The sequence below is a fragment of the Xenopus laevis genome, chromosome 1L, assembly GCF_017654675.1.
Source record: "Xenopus laevis strain J_2021 chromosome 1L, Xenopus_laevis_v10.1, whole genome shotgun sequence".
Classification (NCBI taxonomy): Eukaryota; Metazoa; Chordata; class Amphibia; order Anura; family Pipidae; genus Xenopus; species Xenopus laevis.
This window is the reverse complement of record NC_054371.1, coordinates 200,666,555-200,691,114: the sequence shown is the minus strand read 5'-3', so window position 1 is coordinate 200,691,114 and position 24,560 is coordinate 200,666,555. Positions and strand designations below refer to the sequence as shown.

The following is a 24,560-nucleotide window of genomic DNA, read 5'->3' as shown; positions in this document are numbered from 1 at the left end:
CACAGAAATGTGTTCAAACTTTCATAACCTGCCAAATTATGTTAAATGAACATGGTAATTAGGGGGTGTGGCCACAAAAATGTGCGTGACCAAAAAAAAATCGCTGCACTACGCGCTCCAAATCCTTTTATCCCTCTTTCTGTTTCCTAAATGTTGTGAGGTATGTAGTAAATCCAAATGATGGGTAATGATACCATAGGCGCAGGATAATTCTGCTGCAATGAATACTTGAGCAACAGAGTTTAAATCAAATTAAGTGACCTATAAAGAATCTTATCAAACTGGGATATATATTTAAGTAAATATTGCACTTTTACATTTCTTGCCTTGAACCATCATTTCGTGATGGTCTTTGTGTCCTTCAGAGATCACCTGACCAGAAATACTACGACTCTAACTGTAACAGGAAGAATTGTGGAAGCAAAAGACACAACTCTGTCTGTTAATTGGCTCATGTGACCTAACATGTATGGTTTGTTTGGTATGTTCGTGTGCACTGTGAATCGTACGATCCCAGGGGGGCGGCCCTTATTTTTTTTTAAATGGCAATTTATAATTACCCAATGGCACTTTATAATTACCCAATGGCACATACTACTAAAAAAATATATTATGAAAATGGTCTATTTACATGAGCTGTTTTATGCAATATACTGTATTTTTATAGAGACCTACATTGTATGAGGGGTATACTTTTCCTTTAATCAGAAATATACGTTTTTTTCCACTCAAAACATATGTAGCAAACACAGCTTTGCGCGCCCAAAATGAAGATGGAGCGTTGTCTAACAACGTAACAGGTGTATAAGGAGGCGGAGTCTGACACGTCAATGTAAACAGTACAAGGCCGCGCCTTCCTGGAGGAGCTTGTATGCAATGGGCGTGGCTTCGATCATAGGTGACAGCCTACTGTCTCCGCCTTAGTTTGGGGCGGTAACCTCTCAGAAGGAAGATGGTGGGGTTGTGAGCTCGGCGGTTGCTCTGTGTGCGCTGCTGTGTTGGTGTCTATACATCCGGGTCTCTTTACGTAGCTTGTCCCCTGATCTCTGGGTGTGTTCCAGGTAGAGCAGCGCTAGTGAAACCTTCACTTATTCCACCCGGTGCCTTGCCGTGTCCCTGCTCATGTCGGATAATCAGAGCTGGAATTCCTCGGGCTCGGAGGAAGACCTGGAGCCTGAGTCCGGGCCGCCGGTAGAACGGTGTGGAGTCCTGTCTAAGGTAAGTCAGATATAGCAGCTTTATCCGAGCCGCTCTGGATTGTGACAGCAACACCCAGAACTCCCGGCTACACCTCTTCTTCTGTGGCCGCTGGGAGTTGCAGGTCTTCAGCACTCGTAGAAGCGAATCAGAAAAACCTTCTTCTGCACACACAAGCCAATCCCCTGTATTTGCCATTACTACACCGGCACTTGGAGTCAGACCCACAGGTTGTCAGTCCCCTGAAAGCTGTCGGGCGTTTCTAGTGACAGCGTTTTTGGTCTTCATCCATTTCTCAAGCCAGCGCTTAGTAACCTTGGCCAAAGCTATCGTGAAATGAAATGCAAAGTTGTGGCAATTTAAACTTTGATTTCTGACGTTTTCTGTGATCATGACCCATTGTATGTGTGTAAAATGCTTATATACTCCTGTTGCTCATCTTCTAGACTTCGTTGTTCTCTATGGACAACTCCCTGTATCTTGTGACAGCCAGAGTTGGGAGTAAGGAGCAGCTTTAGTGCTGCAGACTGAGCATGCATATCTTTATTTCTGCCTTGCCTCTTTATCTGATGGACTTGTGCCCCCCTCCCTGCCTGCTGAGCAAGTGTATGGGATCCGTTATCTGAAAACCTGTTATTCAGAAACAGGGTCGGACTGGGGGGGACTAATGTCCAGGGCCCCTTCTGACCCCTGCCCCCCCTACAATGACGCGTCAAACATGCATCCTTGAAGGCGCCGCTCGAGCTCCTGAATGACTAGGTGCTGCGCGCATGTGCATAAGGCGCACGGCGCCTAAAAAAAATGTCGCCAAACGCCTAACGAATGTGAACGGAACGGATCAGCGAAGCTCGTTGGGGGGGGGTCCCCATACACAGGCCAATAAGCTGCCGACTCGGTCTTTCGCCAGCTTTTATCGGCCCGTGTATGGCCACCTTAATCCAAGCCGCAGAGGGAACTGGCCCAGCGGGGGCCCATTAAGGGTCGGGCCCACCGGGTTTTTTCCTGGTGTCCGACACTGTCCAGAAAGCTCTACATTTTGGAGACATTTTCAACCATAGATAATCCAGATGATCTAATAAATGATTTCCTTTTTCTCTGTCATAATAAAACAGTAGCCTGTACTTGATCCCAACTAAGATATAATTAATCCTTATTGGAAGCAAAACTAGCCTTTAGCCTTTTTTAATGTTTACATGATTTTCTAGTAGACGGAAAAATCCATTATCCGGAAAACCGTCCCAAGCATTCTGGATAACAGGTCCCATGCCTGTACGATGATGATACAAAAGCAGCGTCTATATGGAAATGCTTGTTTAACCCTCTCTGGTTTTATATTTTTAGGACAGAAGGGCATGGCCTTTACTGACCTTTACTTCAACCTCCCTGTAAATAGTGTTTCCAGTGTACATTAAACAAAATTTCATGTGTAATTTGGCTTGAGGCCACGAGTATGAGAAGGAACCCAAAGTTACCTCGCCATCAGTGTAGTCCTGAGTGAAGCTATAACATTGTGTATATATGTGTGCTTAATGGGGCTTAAGGCCCGCATACACGGGCAACTGCCGACAGATTAAGTCGCCAGTTTATTGGGCAGTGTAAGGTCTTCCCCGATCGATATCTGCAGATGTCGTTTGGCTGGACTTAATCCTGTCTGATCAAGGACTGAATTGCTTTGTTGATGCGGTCTTCGATCCGACCGCCCATATTCTTCTCTGTTGTTCTGATCTTTGTGCCTTAAGGTGGCCATACACGGATAGATCCGCTCGTTTGGCGATGTCGCCAAACGAGCGGATCTCCCTCCGATATGCCCACCTTGAGGTGGGCAATATCGGGCTGATCCGATCGTGGGCCCTAGGGCCCAACGATCGGATCCTAGCGTTCGCCAAACGGGCGGTCGGATCGCGGGACCGCATCAACGAACAGATGCGGCCGCGATCCGACGGGATTTTTAACCCCATCCGATCGAGATCTGGCCGACTTTCGGCCAGATCTCGATCGGGGAAGCCCGTCTGGGGCCCCCATACACGGGCCAATAAGCTGCCGACTTGGTCTGTCGGCAGCTTTTATCGGCCCGTGTATGGCCACCTTTAGGGTCCACGATGGGATCAGCCCGATATCGCCCACCTCAAGGTGAGAGTCACCAAATGAGCAGATCTCCATATGTATGGCCAGCTTTAGGGTAGGGCCCATAGGTCATTTGTTCAGTATCACATGTTCCCCTTGGGAGGCAAAGGTTGATAAAAGCTCAAAGTGCAGGTTATCTTGTGATATAGTGTACTTTTGTTGCACACTAGCTCCTAAAAGTATTTTACTAGTCGTGCTGATTGAAAGCAATTATTTGCTTTCTTTCAAACAATGTAAATCTTGTGTTAGATGAATGCCTTGCCTGTCACCACTCAAACTGTGCTCAATAGCAGGGCATCAGAAAGGCAGGCGTTCCTGTCACTAAAGTTCTGTATCTGATCCTGCTGCTCGCCCAGGAGTGTAAATAAACAATACAGAAGGGCTCCTACACAGAGGTAGGGGCGGTTAATGACCTTTTTTTTTTTTCAGTTCATATGCATAGTGCAGGCATAATGTTTCAGAGTATTGTGTGCCATCTGTTTTGGGTTGCATGCTGTAGATAGATGGTGAATACTTAATATAACCCCCCCCCCCGTTACAAGGTCTCTGTGAGCAACAGTTGTGTATGGGGTCCAGGAATAAAGGTGGCCATATACGGACAGATTAAAGATGCCGATTCGGCAGCTTATCTGCCCATGTGTGGGCTCCTGATCGATATCAGGCCAGATATCGATTGGTCAAGTTTGAGTTTTTTAACGATCCAGGACTGCATCGGCTAGTCGATGCGGTCCTGTGACCCGTTGGTGCCCGTTCATAGCATTGTAAACCAATCCGTTCGGATTCATCCGATATCGGCCAGCCGTTAGTGGGCAAATTTCTTAGGTATTCGGCATTTTAGGGGTTAGCCCAGGCCCCAACGCCACCAGGCAGTCACATGTTTTAATCCAAATCATTGGTCTTCCTATCCCCAAAGGAGCCTTTAGGCCTATGGTTTGGAGCTGGTGAAAGTGAATGGTGTGATCCCCAAAGCAGTGAGACTGCACCCCCACTTAGCCATTACACTGCCGTTCTATCGGGAGAAGCTCATTTGCTGATGTCTGATGAAGTGCCAGCACTCTCATAGTCTTTTTCCCGCCCCACCTGTTTCCTTCCTAAACTCGCTTCGTCACCTACAGAGTCACTAATACAAATGGACTCCGGTTCTGGTGCCCTTTCAGTAAGTTATCATTAGGAATGTTATTGTAAGGGTGGGGCAATAAACAGCCCAATGTGCTCTTTATCCACCTATTGATTTTATTATTGTATTATTATAACTTGGTGACGGCTATGTATTATATAGTGATTAATATATCTTATCTGAAAGATATTGGCTCTCACAGAGGAGTTACATGAAAATAAATATATAGATAGATAGATAGATAGATAGAGATATATAGATATAGATTATTAGTAGCGGGTGCTTTATGCATTATAATCAACAGCTGTCTGTATTTAAATGTCTCTTCAGGGAGCTCTCTCTACATTCTCTACAGGTTTACAGAAATGTAGCAATTCTAACCCTAACCCATACCTGCCATATCAGACATATTTAAGGGGGAAGAAGAGGTGCTGTGGGTAGTGATAAAAAAAAGCTATTTATGAAAGAAGCAGTTGTATATTGCATTACTGTGCATGCTTCTTTAAATGATAAATTACACATTCTGACATAAGAACACAGTGTTTATATAGTGAATAAAGTACCCCCTCTTGTAAAATATAAGGATATTATAAGTTACCGAGGAGTTTCATGACCATATAAAAACACGAGGCCGAAGGCCGAGTGTTTTTATACAGGTCATGGAACTCCGAGGTAACTTCTAATTTCCTCATATTTTGCAACTGGGGTACTTTATTTATTATAATACACACATTTTAGTGAGTCATGTGACAGAAATGACATCAGAACTCACCGTTTATAACTGATGACATCAGAACTCACCGTTTATAAGGATATAATTTACAAGATATTCATGGTTTTTGTGTATTATAAGCATATAATACATAAAAGCCATAAATATCATCTTGTAAATTATATCCTTAAAAATGGTGAGTACCATAAACAGTGAGTAGTGATGTCATTTCTGTCACATGACTCACCGAATCTTGTGTATTATAATAATATAATATATATTAGAAGTTACCTCGGAGTTCCATGACCTGTATAAAAACACTTGGCTTTCGTCCTCATGCTTTTATATGGTCATAAAACTCTTCCCTTATACACTTCCATATTTCCCTATGGGACCAGACTGTAAATTATATCCTTATAAGCCGCCGCGTTCAAATTGAACGCCGGTGCACCCGATTTGTACACCGGCGACCAGAATTTGACGCCGACCCCTCAACCCCCCTCCCGACATTTCACATAAAACGTACATTATAATGCATAATGTACCCCCTACTGAAATTTATAAAGATATTAGAAGTCACCTTGGTGTTATGTGACCAGTATAAAAGCAAGTATATGGTCACATAACTCCTCGTTGACATAATATCTTTATAAATTACAGTAGGGGTACATTATCCACTATATAATTTACAAGACGGTGTACTTTATTCACTATATAATACACAGGATACATGAGTATCCTGTAAATTTTATCCTTATGAACAGTGCTGAATGATGTCATTGGTTATCATAGGAGCTTAGTGATGTCATTGCTGTCACATGACTTACTTAAACTTGTGTATTATAATAAATAAAGTACCCCCCAGCTGCAAAATATGAGGATATTAGAAGTCACCTCAGAAGTTCCATTACCTGTATAAAAACACTCAGCCATCGGCCTAATGGTTTTACATGGTCATAAAACTCCTCAGTAACTTATGATATCCTTATATTTTATAGGAGGGGGAACTTTATTCACTATATAATGTGTAGTATATATAGGTCATGTTAAAATACCTATACAGTTCACACGTATTTTAAAGGAGAAGGAAAGTCATCTTGCACTTGGGTGTGCCAAATGGTAGGCACCCAGTGATTGTATTGACTTACCTGAAACCCCGGGCCGGTGCTCCTATCAGCAGAAAACTGCACCGGCCCGGGGGTTATTCCAGTGAGCACCACGGAGCGATCCTTATCTGTCTTCTTCTTTCTTCAAATTTCCCGGGGCAGACGCATGTGCAGTAGAACAAAATAGCTGACTTTTTAGTTAAAGTTCGGCTTTTCTTTCTACTGCGCATGCACAGCCGCGCGAATCAAGAGGAGGACGATCGATCCGTGGTGCTCACTGGAAAAACACTGGGCCGGTGCAGTTTTCTGCTGATAGGAGCACCGGCCCGGGGTTTCAGGTAAATCCATTCAATCACTTGGGGGTAGAGCAAACAGTATTCTCGTCACTATCGGCGCTGATCCAGGACACGGCACACAGACAACGGCATCAATGCAAAAAGGTTGGCTTTATTTGAACACACACATGCGGTTGTGGATTACAGCGGTGGATACACAAGGCTGTCTGACTTACGCGTTTCTTGCCGGATCACCCGGCACTTCCTCAGAGGTGATCCGGCAAGAAACGCGTAAGTCAGACAGCCTTGTGTATCCACCGCTGTAATCCACAACCGCATGTGTGTGTTCAAATAAAGCCAACCTTTTTGCATTGATGCCGTTGTCTGTGTGCCGTGTCCTGGATCAGCGCCGATAGTGACGAGAATACTGTTTGCTCTACACTGAATACCGGCAGGAAGTGGCCGGCGTCTCGCATGGGCTGCGACCGGGAAAACACAGCGCTACTGGGTGAGCTGCGATGCGGATCGCATCATTCTTTGTATAATCACTTGGGGGTGCCTAATATTTGGCACCCCCAAGTGCAAGATGACTTTCCTTCTCCTTTAAACAGATTAATGACTTGGCTTGAAGAAGTTTCAGCCCTACCTTATGCAATTTTCTAGTGTCCTCATAACTATTCAAGGAATTGGTATGATGAAATCCAGTGGGGAAAGACTTGTGACACATCCATGCACACATCCTTTAAGCACTGTAAATATAGGTTTCACCTCCTTCACTAGACAAATAGTGACTTGTATATTAAGAGAGACCTTTTGGACAGTTCTGACTTTGTACTGTGCAGGGTGTTTTTTTGCCTTGTTCAAAATGCCTTGTGGTGAATGGATAATATAGACTTATTGTGTTTGGAAAGACACATGCCCTTCCCTTTCACAGTTGGAAATAATCAGCTGTCCTCCTAGTTCTCTTAGGAATGTGTCAAGCCCACTTGGGTGTGTCTGTGATACTGTAAAAGTAGTGCAATATCACGCAGTGTACAAAAAGAGCTGCTTATTTTTTTTAAATGGTGGGAATCTTTATGCTCAGTGCGTGATCCATGGCTAAGTCGGCCATTTGACCTGTCTTCTCAGTATACTGCGTAACAAATCCATCATTGAAACCTTCTCTGTGAAAGTTTTATTTTAAAACACTGCAACTCAATATCATTTTTAATACAGGTATGGGATCCGTTATCCGGAAACCCGTTATCCAGAAAGCTCCAAATTACGGGAAGGCTATCTCCCATTAAAAATGATTCCCCTTTTCTCTGTAGTAATAAAACAGTACCTTGTACTTGACCCAAACTAAGATATATAATTAATCCTTATTGGAGGCAAAATAATCCTGTTTGGTTTAATTAGTGTTTAAATTATTTATTAGTATACTTAAGGTATGGTGATCAAAATTACAGAAGACCCCTTATCCGGAAAGCCCTAGGTCTCGAGCATTCTGAATAATAGATCCTATACCTGTATGACATAAGTATTTCATGAAAACAAGTGTTCTGCTTTTGATTCTTTACATCACGTTTAAAACTTTTTATTGTCCATTAATGATTATTTTTAAACATGATTGGTATAATATTGTGAGCAGAGCCCTCTTCTTTTTATTCTGTAACCCTTACTTGTTAAATCATTGTAAAACCCCTGTCATGAATTAATGTAAAGCACTCCATATCTTCCTGGCGCTATATAAGTAAATGATAATGATAATAGAACAGCTCTTTATTTCAGCTATCACACAAAGAGCAAATTGCGATCTCATTCCTTGCAAGGACATATTCAGCAGGCGCACCGGAGAGTGAATGGTGCGGGACCCAGCAAAAAATAATAGGTGTGACAATTCTCTGCATAATTGTTCTATAGAAAATCTGTTCTATTATGTAAACCTTTCCGAAAAATAACTCATGTACATTACAAAGTGCTTCTGTGTTGTTGTATAGAACCAAAAGCAGCACATCCTTTTTCCAGCTTTTCCACATCCTATAATAATTTTGTCATTCCATTTTTTTCAGATAATAAGCAATGGACTGACAAAATATTAAAGCATATGGAAAGACTGGGAACTCTTAGAAAAAAAAATGTTTAATTATTCGTTTTCATACACAGGTTATTTTTCAAGTTTTTTTTGGTTCATTTAAGTTTTCTCCGCCTTACATTTTTTCCTACTTCCAACAACTCACCATTGTTAGGGCATGGGCACACATGGCAATTTTACGTATTTTTTGTTTTTTTTTTAAAGATAATACTGGTATAAATACATCCGCAAAACTACGCTACACTTTTTCATGTGTTTTGTGGCCAGGTGGTTTGGTCTTCCCACAATGCAATTTTTAGATGTTAACATTTCCCAGAATCCCGATCTGGTGCACATTCATGACGTCATTATGCAGGGTCATTACGGCACAACGTAAATACGACCCCCCGTGAGACTATCGCTGCCAAACTAATAAATGCAGGGTATTTCAGCCAAGGGTATCTGCTTTACTGCGGATCATATTCTGTGCTATAGTTATTGAATTTTACTTGTGTATTGGCACTTCGGTCAGAGAGTACCTTGTGTGTTTACTTAAAACACAAATTACATTTTAGCCTATAGAGCTACGTTTAAGGGCAGATTTATTATGCTGTCTAAAACAGCGGGATAATACACCACACATCGCCATACTTTCGCCGTGTCAAAAACAGCGTAATATTTTGTGGTTTTTTTTTTTAAGAGTGACTTCTGCCGGAAGCAGTGTAAAATAATGGCAGCAAGTGTGGCATTTGTTGGGTGTTAAATTTACACACCTTATTAAATTCACCATTTATTTTACACAGCTCATTACACCGTTTTTTCTGCAAATTTCGTTTTACACAGCATAAGAAAGTATGCCCCTTAGAGTGTATTAAAGTTTTTAAATTGCAAACCGGTAACGCCATGTGTTCCCTTGACCTTAAGGTGGCCATACTCTGGCTGATGAAAGCTGCCAATGGATTGAGTCTGTTATTGGCCCTTGTATGGGGGTTCTCAGACAGGCCTACCTGACCTATTTCTGGCTGAATATGGGCCAGATGTTAGGCATGTATGGTCGCTTTTATAGTAGAATATTGCAAATTATTTGAGTCTGCCAATTAATTATATGATATCTATCTGTGACTCACCCCATAAGTGTGTTCGTTTTAGCCAGGGAAGAAAAACATTAGGCTGAAGACCTCACAAATTAATTATGTACAGGAATGGGACCTGTTATTCAGAATGCTCGGGACCTGGTTTTCTGGATAATGGATCTTTGCATAATTTGGATCTTCATACCTTTACGTCTACTAGAAAATCATTTAAACATTAAATAAACGCAATAGGCCGGTTTTGCTTCCAAAAAGGATTAATTATATTTTCGTTGGGATCAAGTACAAGGTACTGTTTTATTATTACAGAGATAAAGGAAATCATTTTTAAAAATTTGGCTAAAATGGAGTCTATGGGAAACGGCCTTTCTGTAGTTTGGAGCTTTCTGGATAACTGGTTTCCGGATAACGTGTCCCATACCTGTATATGAACAACTGCCAGAAAAAAACCATGAAGCAGATTTAATAAACAACTGCTACAATTGAGTGTATTTCTGTAGTATGTCCCCTTACAGATAATTGGCATTATCATTGCCTTGAACGAGCAAAACAAAATTATTTTGTATACAATGTAATGGACACATAAGCCTATGATGGTGTAATTAACTGCCTCCTCTCCTTCCTGATCACTGTGGTCAGTGTTTTAAAGCACTTGAGGCCTCTGAATCGACAGGCATGCACAGTTCTGCCTGGGTTTATTCCCTTTATTAGAGGGTGGGAATTACATGTTTATGAAAATCAAGATGGCAGCTGTGAACAGGGCCACAAAGGCTGGATTCCAGAGCACTGAAAAGTCATAATATGGAAGTATTTTTGTGTTTTACTATAGCAGCTTGGGTTGCACACAGATGGGTTTTGAATTTCTGGGAATTGTAAAAACAGAATTCTGGCTTTCTATCCTCTGTGCAAGAGTTTCTCCATTCTTATTAAAAAAAAAAAATCACAACTGTGAATATTATTATAGTTTGTGTAGAGTCACTTCTTGGAATGAACATTTTTTTTTTCTTTGCGTGTCTTTCTCTTATTTTTATTTTTTTTAAAGTAAAAGTTTTGCGTTTTCACCTACAAGTGTTCACTTACTCTGAAGTTTTATAAACCATTGTAACCAATCTCCACATTGTGGCAGTCTTTCCAGAATTTATCAAAGTACAGCTATGGGACCTTTTAGGGTAGGGGCACACTGGGTGATTCGGGGGGATTTAGTGGCCTGGTGACTAATCGCCTCGTCTTTGCGGCAACCAATCTCCCCGAACGCCTGTCTGTCTTGCACTAAAGCACATGCGCCGATTCGTATTCCGAAGTTGCCTGAAGTTTCCTCGTGAGGCAACTTCGGACGACTTCAGAAAACGAAGCGTCGCGTGTGCTTTAGCGCAGGTAATTTTTCATTTTAGCTGGCGCAAGACAGGGAAGGCGTTCGGGGACATTGGTCACTGCAAAGATGAGGCGATTAAATCTCCCTGAATCGCCCAGTGTGCCTCATCCCTTATGCAGAAGATAAGACATTTCTCTATAATTTGGATCTTCTTTTTTAATTTTTTTTTAATTAATTAAACTGCCTCCCCGCCGGCTTGATTCTAAATCGCCGGCGGGATAGCACTCGGATTGCTTTGATTTCTGAAGTTGCCTCAACTTTGGGCAACTTCGGAAAACAAAGTGATCCGAGTGCCATCCCGCCGGCGATTTAGATTCAAGAAGGCGGGGAGGCAGTTTGGAGAGATTAGTCACCTGAACAAGAAGCGGTTTGTCACTGGGTGATTAATCTCCTCCCCCAGTAGCTTTGTGTGCCCCTGCCCTTAGACCATTTTTTTTGCCCAACTGTTTGGTTTGTCACCAGATCATTATGACACTTATGAATGCTGGATCCTGCCCTCACTCTTTCTTTTATTTTTAACAAAATATAGTGGTTTATTTTTATTTTAGTTAAATACTTGAGAATTTCAGATATTTCCCTTGCTGGAACTTGTGGGAAGGTAGATGTGTGTATTTATATATTATTGTCCCTCTAATTTGTGTCAGTCTGCGAGAACAGTTTACGGTCATAGCTAACCCCTACCATTTAAATGTATATATTTTTTTTCTTTAAATCTTATAGAAAGTTCTGTTTAACTGTACTGCCAAGACACGCTTCCCCGGGGGCTTATACAAAGAGGGTTCTACTTCGCATGATAAAATAAATAGAACTGCTTCCCACTCTAGCTAACTAGAAGTCTTTTCTCCTAGCTGAAATTGTACTGACGGTTTTTTTTTTTTAACGTTACACCCAAAATGTCACTCCTGCCTTAAAGGAGAACTAAAGCTTAAAGGGGAACTATCATGAAAATGTTATATTAGCTTCAGCTTCACTATTGCTCTCTCACCATATGTTTCTCCTCTGTCTTTATTCAGGAGTTGGGTGTCAGATGAATGATCCAATATATCTTATAGAGGTGCTCCTTTGCCCAAAAGATGTACTAGAGCTCACTGTTAAAATCACCAGAAATCCTGTCTCTCTACATGCAGAATTTGTGCAAAAGGCAGTTATTTTGTTAGATTTTGTTTGTACTTGAATCAGTAATTTGAGTGAGCTCTGATTCATCTGCTAGGAAAGGGAGCCCCCTATAAGAGATATTGGATCATTCAGCTGACCCAACTGCTGCATGAAGACAGAATTAAGAGAAACCGATGCTGAGAGAGAAATAGTGAATATAAACTTGATTATTTCAGAAACAATGCAGCATTTTTAATTGATTGTATGTAAGTTTCTTACTTCAGTACGAGATTAAATTTTCATTTTCGCGATCGTTCCCCCTTTAACTAAAGAAGTAGCTAGAAATGTTGTACATTTTGTTTTGGGCTTCTGTACCAGCCCAAGGCAACCACAGCCCTTTAGTACTAGAGAACGTCCGTGCCCCCAAAGATGCCCCAGTAGCTCCCCATCTTCTTTTCTGCTGATTCACTGCACATGCTCTGTCCTGCTGTCACTTACTGAACTTAGGTACCAATACAAAAGATAACAGTACACATAGAATGTAAATGTCACAATATAACGACCCCTAAACTTAACTGCTCAGAGCCCACTGAGCATGTGAGTGTCAGACACTTTCCAAGATGGTGACCCCCTGTGACAAGTTTGAAGTCCTGGATTATTGCTGCTATTGAGAAGCGTAAACTTTAGGCTTGTCCAATAAATTCATTATATAAAATTGGCATTCTTAGCCATATTCATTTTTAGTTCTCCTTTAAGCCATTTGTAGATTAAATTATGCTTTGTATGTAGGGGCTGTTAACCTAAAAATAAAATTTTGCCTCATGGAAAAAAAAAAAATACAATTTCTATCATCCGAATTGCAGGCTAATAGAACCTGCACTCTGATTGGAGGAAACAAAAAAAAAATATATATATAATTTTTTTTTTAAATGCCTCGTGTTGGGTTGTCCGCACTGGGAGGGACCTCCCAATGAGAGTGGCCATGTTGTGTACCACACATGCGGCACTTGTTCATTTTGGGCATAAGTATTCCCCAACATGGCTGCCTGCCCTGGGAAGTCCCTTTTGGTGCAGACAGTGTAATGCTGGAAAGGAAAATTGTTTTTTTATTTTTTAAAAAAAAATATTTTTTTCCCCAACCTCTATTAGCCCACACCTCTGATAGGGGGAACTATTTAAGGTGACAGGGTGACTGTTTCCCTTTAAGCAATTTACACATCCAAATTAATGGTTAGTTAATTGTAAATTGTAAATCGAATTGCTTTTGAAAGTAATATCTGTCTGCCACTTATTATTCCCAGCACTCACTATTGGTTCCAACTATTTAAATATTGTAAAGGAAGCCAGCTCTCCCCCTCAAGCCAAAAACTAAATCCCAGTGTGTCCTTATGTCTTTCTAAGAATGACTGTTGCATACTGTGCACAATTCCATTGCCCCCAGAAGATAAAAGTTATCAAGCAACATATTCTGGACTGTAGGAAGGAGACTGGTCTTTGGGAACCATGGGGCTTATAGCCACGTGCCTTTCAGCTATAAGTCTTTCCTTGTTAAATGGCGACCACAAGATTGTACACTCCCTGAGGCCAGTCAATAAGTCATTATAGGAAAGCACAGGCATTCAGTTTCATTTTGCAACACAAGGCAATTAGTTGATTGGTGCAGCAGTTGTAAAACAAATACAGTAATACGCGTGAATACATGACACAATGTTTTACCGACATTTACACCCGTGAGCCACAAGCACTGATTCCCTTTAACTACCGGTATATAATCAGATATGAGTCACAGATATCCTTTGTCTTTTGTCATAATGTTTTCTCCCAAAACCATTAACTACATGGAGTGTTGCCCAAAGAGGCACAGCTGAACTAACCAGTTTTCAGTCTGTTCTTGCCAGTCACGCAGTCCAAGTTCTAATGCCATAATTCTATGATGTTCAAGTGCCACCATCAACTTGTGTTTATATTAAATAAATCCTGAAAGGAGCATTAAACCCCCTTGCTAATAAAAACAATGGGATGCACCGAATCCACTATTTTGGATTTGGCTGAACCCCCCACCGAATCCTTCATGAAAGATTTGGCCAAATACCAAACTGAATCCGAACCCTAATTTGCATATGAAAATTAGGGGTGGGAAGGGAAACGTTTTTTTACTTCCTTGTTTTGTTACAGTAAGTCACGCAATTTCCCTCCTCACCCCTAATTTGCATATGCAAATTCAGATTCGGATCGGCCAGGCAGAAGGATTCGGCAAATCCAAATCCTGCTGAAATAGGCCGAATTCCGAACCGAATCCTGGATTCTGTGCATCCCTAATAAAAACCCCTACCCTCCATAGTCCCCCTCCCTGCTCCACTGCCCCCGCCCCCCGACACAGGTCAGCGCAGCGGAGCTCACTGGGGCTGTCTTCAGCCCTTCAGGAATCTTAGGTAAGTAAGAGCTGTATCTACGTATGTGCAGTTGTAACAATATTCCGGTCCCGAACAACTGCGCATGCGGAAACTGCCGAAGGCACCAGAAAATTACCGAAGCACTGGAAGATAGCGCCCGTGAGCTCCACTGCGCTGACTCTGCGATGAAGGGTAATTACCTTAGCTTAGGTGCATTTACTTGTGTGAACACATGTGCGGGGGGAGCAGGATTGGGGGACTATGGAGATTAGGGCGTTTTATTATCAAGGGTGTTTATTTCTCCTTGAAGGGATAAATAACTAGAATTTCTGTAGATCGTATCCAGAAGTTGCCACTTCGGGGCGACTTTGAAAATTGAAGCTCTCCGATTGCCATCACGACAGCGATTTTCATTCTAGCCGGCTGTAAGGCAGTTCGGGGAGATTGGTCGCCCCAAAGAAGAGGATATTTGTTACCGGGTGACTAATCTCCCCAAATCTGACCGCGTGTCTCTGCCTATAAACACAATGACAGTTCAGTACATTCTATACAGCACCAGTGTGACATTGCTTCTCAATCTGCCTCCTTTATTAAGTTGGGGCCCCACAATTGGATCTGCTTTCTGATTGTTCCTAATTGATTGTGTTATCAGCATGGTATGTAATGTTAATTCTGAAAGTGGATGTTCACATTTATATGAGTTTTAACTTAGGTACTGGAGATAGACCTATTCTAAAGGTACTTTTAATAGGGCTTTATATTGTGTTTTCATACATCTTTAATATTCCAGTTCTGCCTCTTTTTACCCTGCAAGTTGAAATGTCCTCTATTTGTCTGGGTCACTGACAGCAGTTGAAATATCAATTCTAAGAGGGTTATTTACAAAAACTCAAATTTTTCTGGTTCGGCTTTTTGGGGTTAAAACTTTTTTTGGAAAAAAACCCTCAAATTACCCCGATTCTGCAAAAAGCCTGAATCTGAAAATCTTCCATCTCAAACCAATTTGAAGATATAGTGGTTTGCTCTGGGTTTAGCCCAATAATCCAAAAAATGCAGGGTTTTCGGGAAATAACCCGAAAAAATCGAGTGATTCAGGGTAAAATTGTACGATTCGGGTTTTTTCTCGATTTTATCGAGCTTTCCTCTGATCCGAGTTAATTCAATGATAAGTAAGGCAAAATCGTGGATGGGAGTTTGGTGGAGCTCTGTTTAATAAAAAAAAAATTGGATGGTAGTAACTAACCCTCTACGACGCGTGTTGCAAAATGCCCACAATGTCTTCATAGGGCGGTTTAGGAAAGCGAACTGCATAATGTATAAAGCTTTAGTTCATGGTCCGTTATAAAGAGATGTCTGAAACTGAAGTAGAAGTTGTGGATCAGCAGCAGGGAATGTTAAATGTGGAAGAACCAGCAGCTTGGAATTCAGTATACCATCAGTAAGGCTGGGGTGTGCAGACATAACTTGCTCTGGTCTTGTTCAGGAGCGACATGTTTACTTGCTAATTATGGCACAAAGGGAATATAGGTAGTATTTTATGTAATAAATAAATTTTAGATAGAAATTTAACATATCTCCTTTGTATCAGTTGACTACTACAGCTCCCAGCATCCTCCTCTGAGCACTGCAAGTTGGACGTCCCTGTTCTAGTTGATTTGCTGAGTGCACATGCTAGTCCTCTATAGAGACAATGCTATTCAAGTGCATTATTTATATTTTTTTGTCCATATTCGTATTCATTTTATACTGTTGGTTGTAACTGCACGCACAGTCAACATTTTAATTTTCTCTCATAAATATGTATATCTTTGACTGCCATACATTATAATGACTTATTATTTTTATTTTTTAATCCCTTCAGTGGACCAACTATATTCATGGCTGGCAGGATCGATGGGTAGACCTTAAAAACAACACGTTAAGCTACTACAAATCAGAGGACGAGACAGAGTATGGCTGCAGGGGATCCATTTGCCTTAGCAAAGCTGTTATCACGGTAAGCTTCAGATATTCTGATGATTTCTACATTTTATTATCAACATATTTGACCTGGAATTAAAGGATTATTCCCATCAAATGTGTGTTTGGATTCATTAAGAAAAAGTGTAAGTTTGTAAGTTGCTATAGCTGCCATGTTTCTATATTCCTATTATTAATATTATTAATAATAAAGTTGAAATGTTACGCCATATAAAAAAACTAAATAAAATAGCTGTTTTTAGTTTTTCACATCTTTGATACAATCTACATTATTGTTAAAGAAAGTGTCAGTACCTGTGTTAAGGTATTTATTTCCTCTTAAATTTCTGTACATAGGTTGGTCTTTGTACAAGACTCTTTACAGAGATTATACAGGCATAGGATCTATTATTTAGACTGCTAGGGACCTGGGGTTTTCCAGCTAAGGGATCTTTTCATAATTTGGATCACCATACCTTTAGTCTTCTGAAAATCATTTAAATAAACCCAACAGGGTTTTTTTTCCCACAGTATGGATTCCCACAGCTTTGTTACCATCAAGCACAATGTACTTACTGATTTATTATTACAGAGAAAAAGGAAGACATTTGTAAAAATTTTAATTATTTGTTTAAAATGGCTCTCTTGAAGACAGCTTTGTGACAAAGATTACGGGCTTCAACAGCGGATTTGTGATGGTGGGGCCTCTCTAGCAAGGGGGGGGGCCTTTCAGTGAGGTTTCTGGTGGGCCTAGAAACCACAGCCCAACACGGTCTACTACAATACTAGGGTCTTAGGACCCTATTGCATTTACACTTACTATGGTCAATTTTATCAGGAGCCAATTAGTCTGCCTTTTTGGAGGATGCGAAGAAACCATAGTACAGGTATGGGATCTGTTATCCGGAAACCCTTTATCCAGAAAGCTCCAAATTATGGAAAGGCCGTCTCCCATAGACTCTATTTTTTTATACCAATATTTCACATTTTTAAAAAATGGTTTCCCTTTTCTCTAATAATAACAGTAGCTTGCACTTGATCCAAACTAAGATATTAATCCTTATTGGAAGTTAATTAATGTTTATATGATTTTCTAGTAGACTTAAAGTATGAAGATCCAAATCACGGAAAGATCCATTATCCACAAAACCACAGGTCCCAAGCATTCTGGATAATAGGTCCCATACCTGTAGTTAGAAACCCACCCACGCATAGGGAGCGCATACAAACTTCATCACGTATATTCTGAAAGGGTTCTATAATAGTATCAGTGTAGCTAGCAGGAGCTGTATGTACACAAATGGCTCTTGCTGGTGTATAATCCGTGATGTCTCTGAAAGGAACTGTGTATTCAGGATATTGATTTTTAACCTTGAGCATTGCTGCCTCAATGAATTGTGAATTCCCAGGTATTCATACCAGAATGTATTCTCTCTGGAGATTCTACTGTGAGTTTCACCTCCAATTAGAAGCCTGTAGCAGTCAGAAAGAATGGGTTCTGTATTCTAGTTTAGGGATATTGATGGAATGTGCCTTATTTCAATTTGTATTTAACTAATGGAAATTCATGATATGAATGTATAATTCTATTTCTGTTGAAGGGTCTAACCTAGCCTCCGTAAAGGGGTGGTTCACCTTTGAGGTAACTTAATAGTATGTTATAGAATGGCCAATTCCTAGCTAGCAACATTGCACTTGGTCTTCACTATTTATATCTGTTTTTGAATTATTTGTCTTCTTCTGACTCTTTCCAGCTTTCAAATGGGGGTCAGTGACCCCATCTAAAAAGAAAAAAATGCTTTCTAAGGCTACAAATGTATTATTATTGCTACTTATTACTCTTCTTTCTATTCAGGCCTCTCCTATTCACATTCCAGTCTCATATTCAAACCAGTGCATGGTTGCTAGGGTAATTTGGACCCTGAAATTGCAAACTGGAGAGCTGCTGAATAAAGAGCTAAATAACTCAAAAGCCACAAATAATAAAAAATGAAAACCAACTGCAAGTTGTCTCAGAATATCACTTTCTACATCCTACTAAAAGTTAACTCAAAGTGAACAACCCCTGATACTCTGTGTCCTTTCCATTTACCTGAATGGGAGCTGCCCATTTGTGATTACCGTAAGGCAAGTAGAAGATGTCTGAAACAATGGGCCATATTTACAAAGGGCATAATGCAAAATACAGACACAGAACACCATGTTTTTTTTGCATATTTGCATCCTACTCGCCCTACATTTTTCCCCACCACCTGGTTCCCCTTCTGTCCTCCATTGCGTATTAGAACTCTTCTTTAGGAAGCTGGTAGGACTGCATGCTTCATTTGCAGAAATGTACAGTCCTGTCTGCTTTTTGCCTTGCTAATTGTTGAAGTTAATAAAGTATAGGCTTTATTGTTTGGGTGGGGGGGAGAGGGCGTACATAAGATACACAATAGGGTTATAGTTATGCATATTCTGGTCTAAATGTGTGCACCTTGTGCTACTTAGATGCTATCATTGGTGTAATCACTGTTGTTTTGTTGTCATTACCTGTATGCTCTCAACTTGGACTGGAAAAGTCTACATACAACCTTAGCAATATAGAATTCACCCGGCTTGAGCAACGTTAGAGCAATACATTAGTGGGAGTGGTAAGATCAGCAATACTTTATCTGAAAGGCTCATTTGTAGCACTTTGCGGCTGTGAAATCCAGCATTAAACGACTAAAGATAAGTACTAGAATTACTGATAGATGAATGTATAATTCTTTTCTCTTTGTATGTTTAGTTTCACTTAAAGGAACAGTAACATCAAAAAATGAAAGTGTTTTAAAGTAATAAAAATATAATGCAGCATTGCACTGAACTGGTTAAACTGTGGTATATGCTTCAGAAACACTACTATCGTTTTATGAATAAGCTGCTGTTTAGCAGTGGGGGCAGCCATAGCAGATAAGCTCTGTAGAACATAATGGTGTTATGTTATCCACTATATAACCTGTGCCATATAGACTTTTTTTCAGTTTCCACCATTACTACACAGCAGCTTGTTTATATGAACTATAGTAGTGTTTCTGAAGCAAACACATCAGTTTTACCAGTGCAGGGCAACAGTACATGATATTTTCATTACTTTAAAGGAGAACTATACCCCCCCAAACAATGTAGGTCTCAGTAAAAAAGATATTGCATAAAACAGGTCCTATGTAAAACCCTGCTTCATGTAAATAAACAATTTTCATAATAATACACTTTTTTAGTAGTATGTGCCATTGTGTAATCATAAATAGAAGATTACCATTTTGAAAAATAAGGGCCACCCCCTGGGATCGTACCATTCACAGTGAACACAAACAAACCAAACAAACGAATCATGTTAGGTCACATGAGCCAATTAGCAGACAGAGTTCTGTGTTTTGCTTCCACACTTCTTCCTGTTACAGTTAGAGCTGCAGTATTTCTGGTCAGGTGATCTCTGAGGCAGCACAGACCATCACGAAATGGTAGTTCAAGAGAAGAGATGTAAAAGGGTAATACTTACATAATATATATACTAGTTTGGTAAGATTCTTTAATATGTCACTTAATATGATATAAACTATCTGTTGCTTTAATATTCATTTTGGGGGTAAAGTTTTCCTTTAAAGCACTTTCATTTTTGGGTGTTACTGTTCCTTTAAGGTGTTGCTTGCTCTGCTTATAAGTTCAGTCTTAAATAAGAAGCCATTGTTATGAGCTTGTCTGCACAAAATCATGTGCAAAAAGCCAACAGGGGCTTGGCCTCTATTGTGCTCAGATGACAACGAAAAGTCAAAATAATCCAGCAATATAAAGCTATAAACATGACTAAACAGGATTAACCGTCAGGAGTATAGGGGTAAAACATTACTAGTGATCTTGTAATCCTGACTATCTAAAGTTGTAACATAACTATGACTGACGAGGCCCGAGTGCAAGCGGGCAGCGTTCGTATCGCATTTGTGCATGCCTGAGGCTCTGGTGAAAGATTAGTAGTGATCTAGTAATCTGGACTATTTTAAGTAGTAATATAACTATGACGAGGCCCAAGTGCAAGCGGGCAGCGGTCACATGGGATTTGTGCGTGCCTGGAGTTCTGGTGGGGCCGGAGGGGGTGCCCCGGTAGTTCCACCATTGACCTAAAGTGATAGTGATGATGACCAGTGAAACTAATTTGAGGTGCTTGCCAGGCTCAGACTTCCTAAAAAGTATGGGATCCCAATTATCCTGTTGGCTTCTGGGGAATGAAGCCAAACAATATGTAACCGGTAACTGCATTTGTTATACTGTGTACCTCCATTCACTTAACAGTATAATTCATTTCAGACTCAAGCAGTTACCTACGACATTCACAATCTCGCTGTGTGGATTGCCGCACACTTGTGCTTTCCAAGTTTTGTGCTGGAAGCAGGACTTTTTCATTTGCGTCTCTTGGATTCATTAACTGGCTTGTATCCAGGAAAGAAAAATTGTTGTTTGACTCCATAATTGTTACCATGTGCTGAGGCACACAGCTAGCACATGCATGACCCTGCATCTAGGGCTGTGCAAATTAAATTAAATTAAATCACACATTTATCTGTTCATAAAAATAAAACACTCCACTGTTGCCATTTTGGATAATACGGGATTGCTTCAAAGGAAAACACAAGTCCTATGTTATGTTATAAAGCCTTCTCAGGGGGGGTCCTGCACTCCAGGATATCAGTTACCGGAATTATTTTGTAGTGGACCTGTCTGCTGAACTTGCTCCTGGAGCACAGCCTTTGGTTGTGGGTGGTATAGTGCAGCCCCGAGCTGCAATTTCTTTTAAAATACATCAATTATCCTTTTAAAATAATCCATTGTCTGTAATGTATTTTTGGATACCCACCCCTGAGTAATCCTTCAGAAAACATATTGTAAAAGATCGATATAAATGGCCACTTCATAGGAGAGAATTGTGAATGTCTAATTTAGCAACCTCAAGTTGACTTGCTATCTTTTTTCCTTTCCCAACAACAGTAAAGGACTTCAGCAGAAGGGAAAGGAGGAAGGGTGGAATGACGAGATGGAGCTACTTTTGTAGAAAAACACTTCTAGTCCCACTCCACCAGCTATGAAAATACCCATACCCTGTTAAATACAAGCACACCCTACTTTCATTATGTCCGTATCATTTTAAAGGAGAACAATGCTTCAATCTATGGGGGGTGTCAAATGTTAGGTCACAAATAGGGATGGTCGAATTTGACCCGTTTCGTTTCGCCACTCTTGTGTTTTGATTTTTTGTTTGTTGCGCAACACCATACAAGTCTATGGGTGTCATTTCTGCGGCGAAACAAGGCGAAAAAATGTGCCCATCCCTAGTCACAAGGATTGAAGTGACTAACCTGATACCCCAGATTGGTGCTCCTTTTAGCAAAAAACTGCACTGTCCCAGGGCACTTGTGAGCGAGCCTCTTCCTCCCTTCTTCAGAATCCATTGGCCAACGCATGTGCAGTAGAACGAAAAAGCCGGCTTTTTGTTAAAGGGGTTGCTCACCTTTGAGTTAACTTTTAGTATGATGTAGAGAGTGATATTCTGAGACAATATGCAATTGGTTTTCATTTTTTATTATTTGTGGTTTTTGAGTTATTTAGCTTTTTATTCAGCAGCTCTTCAGTTTGCAATTTCAATCTGGTGGCTAGGGTCAAAATTACCATAGCAATTGAGCACTGTTTAGAATAGTAGACTGGAATATCAATAGGAGAGACTTGAATAGAAAGATGATCAATAAAAAGTAGCAATAACAACACATTTGTAGCCTCACAGAGCATTTCTTTTTAGATGGGGTCAGTGACCCCATTTGAAAGTTGCAAAGAGTCAGGAGAAGAAGGCAAATTATTAAAAAAAAACTATAAAAACTAAAACATGAAGACCAGTTGTTTAGAATTAGCCATTCTATAACATACTAAATGTTAACAAAGGTGACCACACCTTTAAAAGTGCTTGTGTAAAGGAAGAGGATTGTTCACTTGCTTGTGCCCCAGCCAGGAGTATCAGTTAAGGCATTGCGATCCTTGGTAGGGGGTGCCCTAAATTTTGGCACCCCCCATTGATTAGCACTTTCATTCTCCTTTAAATTATCACTAGACAGCATGGCAACCCTTTGTGGCACCCGGGCAGATTTGGGAAGATTAGTCGCCCCTGTGACAAATTGCCTCTTCTTTGGGGCGACAATCTCTCCGAACTGCCTTCCCCTATCTTCCTGCCTGTCGATTTTTAATTATAGCCGGTGGGAATGTAGGGGAAGGCAGTTGGGGGAGATTGTCACCCCAAAGAAGAGACAATTTGTTGCCTGGGCGACTAATCTCCCCTAATCTGCCAGTGTGCCCTAAAGGTGGCCATAGACACACAGATCCAATCGTACGAATCGAGGATTCGTACGATTTTCGGATCGTGTGTGGCGTGTGCCGACATCTTTCATCCGGCGGAGATTGGTCGTTTGGTCGATCGGTCAGGTTTGATTTTGACCCGACTGATCCCGCCGGAGCCCATGGCACATCGTAATCTGATCGTTCGCCATACGGCCGAACAATCAGATTACCCCCGATATAGCCATGCCTGTTAATGGCATATCGGGGAAAGATCCGCTCGTTTGGCAACATGGCCAAACGAACGGATCTTTGCATCTATGGCCACCTTTACCTTTAAGGATCTCTGGGGGAGTCTTTAGGATGCAGCATTACATGTGGAGTCAGTGACCATAATGCAGTGTGCTTTTGCATAAACTCATTTCTTTGTGCATAACCAGCTGTCCTTGGGCAGCTATATGATATTTTATTTGCCTGCTTCTTTTCTGCATTCCAGGGGCTTCTACCACCCTCCCTTGGTGTCTTCTGCTTGCTGATAGTAGGCAGTAACACTCCATTCTTAATCCTGAAAAGTAAATCTTTCCATAAGGCTCATTTGTTCATGGAATAATTGTGGCTGCTCATTTTATGTAACTATAGGCACATGGCATTCCTCTCTGATAGATAACTGCCTGTAAATTGGTTGTAAAACTGTCCGTTTGATTTGTTTATAATTTGACACTATCTTTGCTTGCAAACATCCTCCGTTTCTTATCCTTGCTGGGTGTATTTGTAGTAGAAACATTTTCCATTACCGTCATTTGTAATGTAAACCTTCGCTTGGCTTGTTTTTCCTACACACTTATCTGGTTTCTCCTGCCATAATTAAGCCTTTTATATTTGCATTTGCTCATTAGGCAAGTTTTTGTGTTACACTAGTTTAGTTTATGCTGTAACATGGTGCAGACTGACCCCCCTGCATACATTTTGCCATGAATTTCACTTTTTATTGGTGAATTACCGTACAAATATAACCATGGAGGTTTATTAAAGCTTGCAGTAGAGCTTACAATCGAAATCAATTTTAAGCAGTCCGTGTTAAGGGCAGAATTGAACCTGGGCTACAGTCCTAACTATTGAGCCATCATACCGCACATTGTTTCTCTACAATCCATTCACAGTTATCCTGAAACAGGCCTGATCCCCCTGCAGGCTGATGAGGCCCTACAAAGGATGTAATGGCCCAGACTTCTCTGAGATACCAAAGACTTCACTATATGACATTTAATCTTGCCCTCCAGCCACTGCCCACTACTTAAGGAACAGTAACACCAAAAAATCCCATGGGTTTTCACCGAAAATACCACATCTTTGTGCAAAGTGCATACACTTTTCTAGGTCTTTTTTTCCATAGCAACCAGTTATCTCTTTGAACAATGAAAGCAAATTCACTACTCTAGTTCGAGGCAATACCGAGCAGTGGGGTTGCTTAATAGGCTAGGACATACATTCCCCGTTTCATTTATTAAATAAAGAGGAAAAACCCCTCTACCTCTATCTTCTTTTGATGTTCTATTATGATGATTACACATAAACCGTTTGTGATCTGTCTTTTATTATTATTATCTTTATGTCTAGGCAGCAGCACTAGGGTTGTAGGTACAAAATCAGTTTATTACCAGGAAATAATGCGCAAGCAGAAAAGTGTATAAAATATTTTGTTTGTATTTTGTAGATTACAGATGTAAGGC

At 40.7% G+C, this 24,560-nt stretch overlaps 1 protein-coding gene across 4 annotated transcripts in view; it reads left to right on the top strand.

Annotated features, from left to right (window-relative positions):
* Positions 1 to 891: 891 nt before the first annotated feature.
* cert1.L (ceramide transporter 1 homeolog) overlaps positions 892 to 24,560 on the top strand; it is an 89,594-nt gene continuing 65,925 nt past the window's right edge. For 3 of the 4 annotated variants that reach the window (XM_041579549.1, XM_041579544.1, XM_018244373.2), the window contains exons 1-2: positions 892 to 1,218; positions 16,397 to 16,531. In XM_041579549.1, the coding sequence (XP_041435483.1) occupies positions 1,123 to 1,218; positions 16,397 to 16,531 (231 nt within the window). In that variant the 5' untranslated portion in view covers positions 892 to 1,122. 4 annotated transcript variants of the gene reach the window in all.